At 28.5% G+C, this 9,827-nt stretch overlaps 1 protein-coding gene across 1 annotated transcript in view; it reads right to left on the bottom strand.

Annotated features, from left to right (window-relative positions):
• Positions 1 to 5,035, bottom strand: part of LOC107438097 (WD repeat domain phosphoinositide-interacting protein 3) — a 23,304-nt gene extending 18,269 nt beyond the window's left edge. Inside the window, exons 1-4 of the mRNA XM_043048729.2 lie at positions 4,876 to 5,035; positions 2,436 to 2,510; positions 2,197 to 2,298; positions 1,355 to 1,442 (exon numbers count right to left, since the gene is read on the bottom strand). Of these exons, the coding sequence (XP_042904663.1) occupies positions 1,355 to 1,442; positions 2,197 to 2,298; positions 2,436 to 2,510; positions 4,876 to 4,945 (335 nt within the window). The 5' untranslated portion in view covers positions 4,946 to 5,035. The remainder of the gene's footprint in view (positions 1 to 1,354; positions 1,443 to 2,196; positions 2,299 to 2,435; positions 2,511 to 4,875) is intronic.
• Positions 5,036 to 9,827: the final 4,792 nt, after the last annotated feature.

Below are 9,827 nucleotides of genomic sequence, written 5' to 3'. Positions count from 1 at the left end.
TATATATATATATATGTATATATATATATATATATATAACCTAGTTTTCTATGGATAACAACAGTCTTCAACTTTCAATTTTAGAACATACACTTTCCCTTAGTTTGTTAACTTCCAATGCACAAAATGCAGAAATTAACACTCAGAGATAATTATTTTCATTTCAATTTCTTAGTAAAACTGTTTATTATTAATTGATTTAGCTCAATTATGATGGTTCATTATAATAAACAAACTAAAATACCAAAAGTTTGTTTTTAAGTATATGAAAAAGGAGAAATTTAATTAAAATTTTTAAAAATAACTAGTCAATAAATTACCTTTATCAACAAATGCTCATTTGAATACTGATTATATTCATAAAATCTTTATTTAAAAAAAAACAAATTTTCAAATGTTTAAAAAGGATCAATGTAAAATACTTTAAAAAACATGTCAGACAAACATACCGTAATTTATGGAAGAAACGCCGCACCTATCGTAAACGCCGCACTTGTGATAATGAGACTTAAAAGGAAAAAAATCATGGTAAACGCCGCACACNAAACAAATTTTCAAATGTTTAAAAAGGATCAATGTAAAATACTTTAAAAAACATGTCAGACAAACATACTTTAAAATAAACACATATCAGTAATTAATAAAAGAATTTGTACAAGAAGAATTAAAAAGTAATTTAAAAAAAAAAAAAAAAATAGTTTTATCATACTCATTTACTTTATTTATAACCATCAATGAACAGCCGACACAATTTTGAGCTTAAGACTACCAGTGTTCAATTCCATAGCGTTGTAATTTTAAACCTAATCCAGAAGACAAGGGAATTTCTGTATCAAGTATTGGGAGAAATTTGCTTTTATGGAGGACTCTTTGATAGAACTAACCTGCATTTGCGTAACATGGAGAGGAAAACCACGAAAAGCTCCAAATGTTAACCTGATGGCGAGGGGACTGTAGCCCATGATCCGTCGTCTAATCTAAAAGTCATCGCTTGGATTCGAACCTGGGTTATCTCACTGAGAGTCAAGTGCTTTATCCCCAGAACCCCTACGGCTCTGCATTAGTTTATTTGTCATAAATGTATTAAAAATAGTGAGCAAACTGACTTGACTAGTGTCCATTGCCAGGCAACATGCTGTTTGGGGCTCATGGGAACCACTGGTCTAAATGGTTAAGAAAAGTCAGTCAAATTTTTTAGCAATATCTTTTTTATAAGGATTAAACATTAACTGAAAATATATGCTAAAAATAATAAGATATAAACATTGATTCCTAAATGTTAAAAATTAACAGCAATGTACAACTGAAATGTTTTAAAAACACTGAGATAGAAATAAAACTTTGAAACATTTACCTGTCTCTTCTTAGTTTAACTGCTTTTACATCAGATGTAAAATCAAGTTCTATTACTTGTCTTTCTTGTGAATCATCCCAAACCATGACTAGAAAAATGAGTTACAAAAAATTTATAATAATTTCAAAAGATTTATTTATTTTAAATGAATTTTAGTTGAAAAGCAATTTAAATTTCAGAATAATTATAAAGTTCAACAGTTGTACTCAACCATTAGTAATGCCTAACTTATAAATGACCATGATCAACCATTAGTAATGCTTAACTTATAAATGACCATTATCAACAATTAATAATGCTTAACTACGAAACAAATTGGCGTATGCATGCATCTCTTGAGTCAAATAAAATTAAATTTACTGTTCAATTTAAAATTAGATTTCAATTAAACAGTACCTGCTTTAAGACAAATTTCAAAATTTAACCTTTCATAGCAAAATTTCAATAAAAAATATACAGCAGAAGAAAAATAATATTATACTTTTAAATAATAGATTTCACTTAAAAACCAGCATTCGAGAATATCAATACAATAATGAAGGGTCTTAATACTTCACATAGAAATTAACCAACAATGAAAAAAAAAATACTCTCAAAATTTGTTGGATGGTTTACTAGTAAATTATAACACATTTTGAAGTCGTAACATCAAACAGTCTTAAGTATTTTTTTCTTTAAATAGTTTAAATGTGAAAAAAAGAGAGTAACACTAAAGTTATACATTGTACAACAAGAGTTAAACTTGACAACAGATGTTTAACAAACAATTTCAAGTTAAAAATGTTTATATGTTTAATGTTTGTTTCAAATCAAAAATTTAATAATATCAAGACTAGACCTACCTTTATTAGGTGGATATTTAGGCTTTTTTCCACCACCTACAAGAGCTAAGTAATTGCACCTAAAAAGCATCTCAACATAACCTATTCCACCATCGGAGAAGTCTAGAAATTTATAAAATTTTCAACAAAAAAAATAAAAATTGTATACATAATAAGTGATGATTATAATTTAAAAAAAAAATTAGATATAAAACATCAAATAGAAATATTTTTTCTTTAAAAAATAGATGTTTTTATACCCCGCTTCTCTTTTTCCTTCAGTGGATCACAATTATAGACACGGAATCCATTTTCCATTCCACAAGCAAAACATCCTTTAAAATAAAATAAACATGAAGAATTTTTTATATAATTGTTACATAATAAAAACAGCATAAACAAATAATTTTAGCGGTTATGATATCCTCAACGAAGTTACTTCAAAAAGTAATTAATGTGAAAAGCTAATCAAAAACTTATTAAACTTCCCAAATTAAGAAAATTTTAAATAGAGTTTCTAATTTTCTTAGTTGGGACCTATTCTGTTAAGTTATTTTGAGGTCCCTGTTCCAGAATTTTTTCCGGCTTTTTCGACATACCTCTCTAATACTAATATCTTTCAGCAAGATACTTTTAAAAATAACAAATATACATGTTACTAAATTAAAGTAACAAAAGCGTCAACTTCAAAATAACTTTTCGGATCGAATAAAATAATTTTTTAATTAAATATGTAATAATTTTTTTAATTCTAATATCATGGGCGATATTCTCGCATTTTGTAGGAGGAAAACACACTGATTATTTCCTTTTTCGCATTTTGTAAATAATTATCATATTAAAAAAAAAACTTGAAATCTGTAGCAGTAACTATAAAAAAAAGAAGATAAACGACGAAATCACGCAAATTGGACTCTTCAAAAAAAGGTTACTAAATATGTGCTTTTATTTCGAGATTCAACTGTTGTCATAAATAATATTGCATTAAAAATATCGGATTTTATAAATTTTTTGAAATCAATAGTAATATCTGCATAAAAAAATTATCATGAAATATTCTGCAGAAAAGAAAAACAAGTTTTTTACTTCAATATTCTTTACTTTTCATTATTCTCAAATGAGAATAGTAAAAACACACAAATTTTTTTTCCACTTGGATACGCGAGAAAGGCATCTAAAAATATGATAAAGTATAAAGTTATTTCTAAAATTTCTGCAGAAATTTTTTTTTTTTTACTTCCCGAAAGAAAAATCTTTTTGCAAGAACTTGGCAAAGTTCTGCGACAATGTCGCCACGACTCTGCCACGGGGATGGAGGTGAACAGTATATAATGTCTGATACGCTATATGAAAGGCCATCATACTACCAAATTGTTCAAGACAGCTTCAATTGGTATAAAGACTGCTATTTCATTGTAAGCAATAAGATATTTCTGTGTATTTATAAAATTTCAGAAATTTGATAAATTTATCTGCTTAAATTTCATTCCATTAATCTTGCAACTATTTTAATGTTCAAGTTCAAAGGTGTTAAGTTTGACAAGTGTAGGTACATGAATTCTGGTAAAATGTTTATTGTCTCAGTCTAATAAATTTTTGTTTGAAATGTCGAATAAATTAATTGCAGGTTTTATATCTAAATACAAAAATGATAAGATTTTGTACTTTTATTTTATATAGTTCCTAAATTGAATGTGACAATCTTTTCAGCTATTCCATGTATTTATTCTTTGAATAAATAATTGCTTTATTTTTCTGTTTTAAAAATATTGTTTATAAGTTTTCAAAATTCTTGCTTCTGAAAGTCATATAAATTTTAAAGCTTGTGTCAAGAAATAGAACTTAATAAACATGGCAACTAAATTGCAATAGAATATCATTCCATTAATAAAAAAATAGTTCCGAATATTAAGAGCTTGGTAATTACTATTTAGAGCTTAGTCCAATGTTGTGATAAGTCACATTTATTACATATGACATTTTTATACCAAACTGTTTATTAATATTTCAAAATAAGTTCTTACATATAAAAACAAAAGAAATTCAAATAACAAAATTTTAAATAAAATTCTTGTACATGTCTAATCAAATGTTTTCTTTTAAGATGGTGAAATTGATAATTTTTACGTTTATATTTTAAAAAAAATTTCTTTTTTTAAAAACCAAATTTAATATCCAGTAAGCATCAATGCTGAATTGGTATATTTTTTTAAGCAATGTAATGCTTAATTTTAAATAATAACCTTTTAAAATAAATGATATATGGATGAATATGAGCTGAAAATGTTTATTTTAAATTAACTATTTTATTAAAAAAAAAAGATTAGATCGTCCCTATTTTAAGTGTCTTCATAATAGATAGAATTATTTTTACTAATGGTATACATAGTTTAAAGGGTTATTATAATATAAATAATATTTTTCTTGTTGCGATATTGTACTAATAAATAATTTTACTATACAGAAATACATTGCAACAAGTAAAATTAAAATTGTTCATAAAAAATATCAAAACTGCCTTACTCAAATAATAAACTAATGAGTTTTTAAAAATACTCAATGAATCAGAAAATGTCATTAAGACGCTAATGAACAAATTAGAACACTTTGTTATTAGATTTAGCACCTAACTGCGAACTTTAGTTTATTGTCAAAAACATATAAACAATTTCATTTTATTAAGAAAGCTATCAAAGTTACCTTGGTCTTGATTAAATCCAGCAAACAGCAACGAATTGCCGTAAGGATTATTAGGTCCTAAATTCATCATGAGATAAATAAACTATTTGTTTTGATTTGGTCTGTAATGACAAGAAACACATCCACCATCACATCCCCCTTTCTTCTTCCTACTACTCTCGTAACCAGTTTTAGTTCGAAAAGTTCAAACGATTTTATTCTATTCCACCTTTCACTGATTGTATTTTAAAAAAATTTTATGCCATAAGAAAATTTGTACTTATATATTTATGAATAATTTACCTATAGTTTTGAGCAAAGAAAATGATTTAGTGAAAAAATATTGACAATATTTTATTTTGATACAACTCAACTTCATAATAATTGGGATCATTGCCATAGCAACCAAGTTACGCCATCTCTTTTTTGTTAAGTTTTGTTTTCAACGAGTAAGAAGGGGTTCAAAAGTCTCAAGACATTTTATTATGATTCGAGATAAATAAGCTTACAAATATTTATTTAAATATTATTTTAGAGAAGAGAATTTAAAAATATAAGCATTTTTTTCATAAATATTATTTACAATTGAAATAAAATACGTAAAATGTGAAAAATTTTAAATGTAAAATACATACACAATGCAAAGTACAACGCGAAAAGGTACTTAGAGACCTACTTTTTTAATTTTCATATTCGTTATTAGGTACTTAAACTAAAGTTTTGCTTTTTTTTTCTTGTTGTTAAGAAGCAATTGGTTTTTGTTTCATATTCATTGACAGGTGAGATTTGGAGAATTTTTACTAAATCGAATTTTGTGATTCAATTTTCTTCAGACTAAATACTTAATAAAAATGGAATAAATAATTTCGTCTCCAGAAATAGAAAGTTTTCTTTCTTGGGGCTTTTTTTTTTAACTGTAAAATTTAGTAGCACAGATGTAAAACACCTTCTCATAAAATTGTAATTCTTCTCATGTAAATTTTTTTAACGATTAAATTATTCATATGAAACAAAACAGTTTGAAAATGATTTTATAAAAGAGTTTTGAGCATCTCACAACTTTTAAGAAATAGTTTTTTTTTTATTTATTGCTTGTTTGTCTAAATAATTAGGCATCTTTTACAGCAGCACCTATTGCTACCTATTTAACTCAATGACAGTTGAACCTACTGCACAATTAATAAAGCAACACTGGCTTCAAAAATGTAAATGTAATTTTTTTCAGCCATCAGAGATTTCATTGCGTGGAGATTTTGAAAACTATCTCTACTTTTGCATAATCCGTATGCAGAAAAAAAAAATTAAAAACGAAAAAAAAAAAAAAAACTTCTATTGAATCAAATAAAAAATCTAATATATAACTCTTAACAGGTTTGTTATTGACTTGAAAAAATAAAAATATTTTAAAAGCTGTCTCATTAAAGTTCTGCGATTCTTTTCCGCTATAATTCTAGCGGAAAAGAATTCCGCTATAATTCTAGCTCTCCGCTATAATTAATATATATATACTATATAGTATATAATATATAGTATATATATATACTATATTTCTCGCGGGTGCCGGTAATATATTTCTGTAGTTATACGTAATTTTCCATTCAAAATATTTGATAAATTAGTTTCTAGAGGTAAATTTGTCTATGAAAATTTCTTATTGGTTTAAAAATCTATGTTAATCTGGTTAAAAATATTTTGGTTTTCAACGAGCCTCATTCTGTATTATTCAGCAATAGATAAAGACGCTCTACATCAACAGTGAACCAATAAATAAATATCGGATAAAGCAATCCAAATAAAACCAGATAAAGCGATGATAAACCACACTAGCAGCAAAATAACTTGGGCCAATATTCATGAATCTTGGCTCAGTAAGGGTTCAAAGGGCCTTTATTTTTCCGATATTGGCCCTATGTAGAATTTTCCGATTCACACGATATTTTACAGCCACTTTACAATCAATATTGTTCCTATATAGAATTGCCAGGTTCACCCGATATTTTAAATCCATTATTTAGCCAATGTAGGTTCTATATTGGCCAATGTGTGCCCTATATAGGCCATTCTGGGACGAATATTACGAAATCTAGACAAATATTGGTCCCTCGGTGCATGTTCTTATAGGACCTATATCGAGATAATTTTGAAGCCGACTGGGGTAAAATTGCCGCTAGGGCAGATAAAGAGAAGACAAAACTACTATTGAAATCTCAGAAATCGAGGGCGTTCCTTACAAAATACCTCTATATAGAGCAGCTCAGAAGGAAGGCTCCTCTTCCAAAGAAGTTATCTAGGCTCGAATCCTCGCGATGGCTGTTCGATACGAATTCTGCTCTCGGCTCGCACCGACCACAGTACTAACGTCAGAGATCCTTAGTGGTTGACAAATCATTGATTAGAACCTCCTTCCTAGATTCGGAGTAAAGATTAGAGGTTTTTGTGGTTTTCCTCTCTCTGTAACGCCGATGCGAGTTAGTTCCTTTGAAAAGTGCACCACAAAATCTAATTTGTCACATTGCTTTGATCCAAGAGTTTCCTTGTCCTCTGAGTTATTACGAGTTCTACTTTAAAGTAATTTCAGTAAAAAACAAAATTCAAACGCAACTTAATTGGTGAAAATCTTATGCTGGTCCATTAGTGGACGCAAAGAGAATGTCCCCGATGTACTTCATTTTATTTATTTATTTATGTATATATTTTTTGACAGTCAAATTAAATTTAGCTTTAAACGCTTAGCAAAATCATAAATATTTTATAATTTTCTGAAATTTATTNAAATCTACTTCTTATTTTAATTTGTAATTCAATACTTTTGTTTTGTACAACTTGGTAAAAATGTGACGGTAATATTTAATGTTTCTTCAAACATTAAAGAGTCCTACATAAAATTTTGATAAAGTTGCGGCCCGCCATTTGAATTGTGTTTTTAATTGTGGCCCCCGGTCTCATGTAAGTTGGAAACCCCTGGTCGAAATAATTAGGCATCTCTTACAACAGCACCTATTTAACACAATGACAGTAGAGCCTACTGCAGGATTAATAAAGCAACACATGCTTCAAAAATATACATTTCATTGACTTTTTCAGTCATCAGAAATTTCATAGCGAAGAGATTTCATAGCTACTTTTGCCTAATCCGCGCAAGAAAAAAAAAACTTCTATTGAATTCAATAAGAAATAAAATATATAACAAGTCTATAACAAACTCTTAACAGGTTTGTTATAGACTTGAAAATATAAAAATATTTTAAAAGCTGTCTCATTAAAGTTCTGTTATTCCTTTTTGCTTTCATTCTAGAACTTTATTTCGTTGGTTTTAGCATCTAATTATATTTTTTTTTTAATTTGCAACTATTTTTTAGGCAGGATTTGGTGGCTTTTTTCCATCAATTTTCAAAAGCTTTCCAAATCGTTCAAATATGCTATTTTAGTTTACAATATCAATCGTAATCTGTAGATATAGGCACAGGAAAACTTCGTACCCGAACAAATTTTTGAATGAAAAAGTATGTAGATTGGAGTCGTAAGAATGTTTGGAATGTTAACTGGAAAACTATTTCAGATACTTCCTACTGTATTTCACGCGGGTGCAGGTAATATATTTCTGTAGTTATACGTTATTTTCCATTCAAAATATTTGATACGTTTGTTTCTAGAGGTGAATTTGTCATACGAAAATTTTTTATTGGCTTAAAAATTTATGTTAATCTGGTTAAAAATATTCTGGTTTTCAGCGAGCGTCATTCTGTATTATTCAGCAATAGATAAAGACGCTCTATATCAGCAGTGAAGTAATAAATAAATATAGGATAAAGCAATCCAGATAAAACCAGATAAAGCGAGGATAAACCACACTAGCAGCAAAATAACTTGGGCCCTCATTGGGCCAATCAATATTCATGAATCTTGGCTCAGTAAGGGTTCAAAAGGCCTTTTTTTTCCTATATTGGCCCTATGTAGAATTTTCCGATTCACTCGATATTTTACAGCCACTTTACAATCAATATTGGTCCTATATAGAATTGTCAGGTTCACCCGATATTTTAAATCCATTATTTAGCCAATGTAGATTCCATATTGGCCAATGTGTGCCCTATATAGGCCATTCTGGGACCAATTTTACAAAATCTAGACGTTCCATTATTGGTCCCTCGGTGCATGTTCTAATAGGACCTATATCGAGCCAATTTTGAAGCCAACTGGGGTAAAATTGCTGCTAGGGCAGATAAAGAGAAGACAAAATTGCTATTGAAATCTCAGAAATTGAGGGCGTTCCTTACAAAATACCTCTATATAGAGTGGCTCAAGAGGTAGGCTCCTCTCCCAAAGAAATTATCTAGGCTCGAATCCTCGCGATGGCTGTTCGATACGAATTCTGCTCTCGGCTCGCACCGACCAGACAGTACTAACGTTAAATGTCCTTAATGGTTGACAAATCATTGATTAGAACCTCCTTCCTAGATTCGGAGTAAAGATTAGAGGTTTTTGTGGTTTTCCTCTCTCTGTAACGCCGATGCGAGTTAGTTCCTTTGAAAAGTCCACCACAAAATCTAATTTGTCACATTGCTTTGATCCAAGAGTTTCCTTGTCTTCTGAGTTATTACGAGTTCTACTTTAAAGTAATTTCAGAAAAAAAACAAAATTCAAACGCAACTTAATTGGTGAAAATCTTATGCTAGTCCATTAGTGGACGCAAAGAGAATGTCCCCGATGTACTTCATTTTATTTATTTATTTATGTATATATTTTTTGACAGTCAAATTAAATTTAGCTTTAAACGCTTAGCAAAATCATAAATATTTTATAATTTTCTGAAATTTATTGAAACAAATATTCACTGTCACAAAAGGTATACAAAGAATATTGAGTGAAAAGATTTGTACAAAATAAATGAGCTCAATATTTATTCGAAACCATTATTTACAAGTTTTTTGTCTCAATATTCTACTTAAAAAAAAGATTTAACACGAGGGTAA

This window comes from Parasteatoda tepidariorum, chromosome 2 (genome assembly GCF_043381705.1).
Source record: "Parasteatoda tepidariorum isolate YZ-2023 chromosome 2, CAS_Ptep_4.0, whole genome shotgun sequence".
Lineage (NCBI taxonomy): Eukaryota > Metazoa > Arthropoda > Arachnida > Araneae > Theridiidae > Parasteatoda > Parasteatoda tepidariorum.
This window is presented reverse-complemented; position numbering and strand designations above follow the sequence as displayed.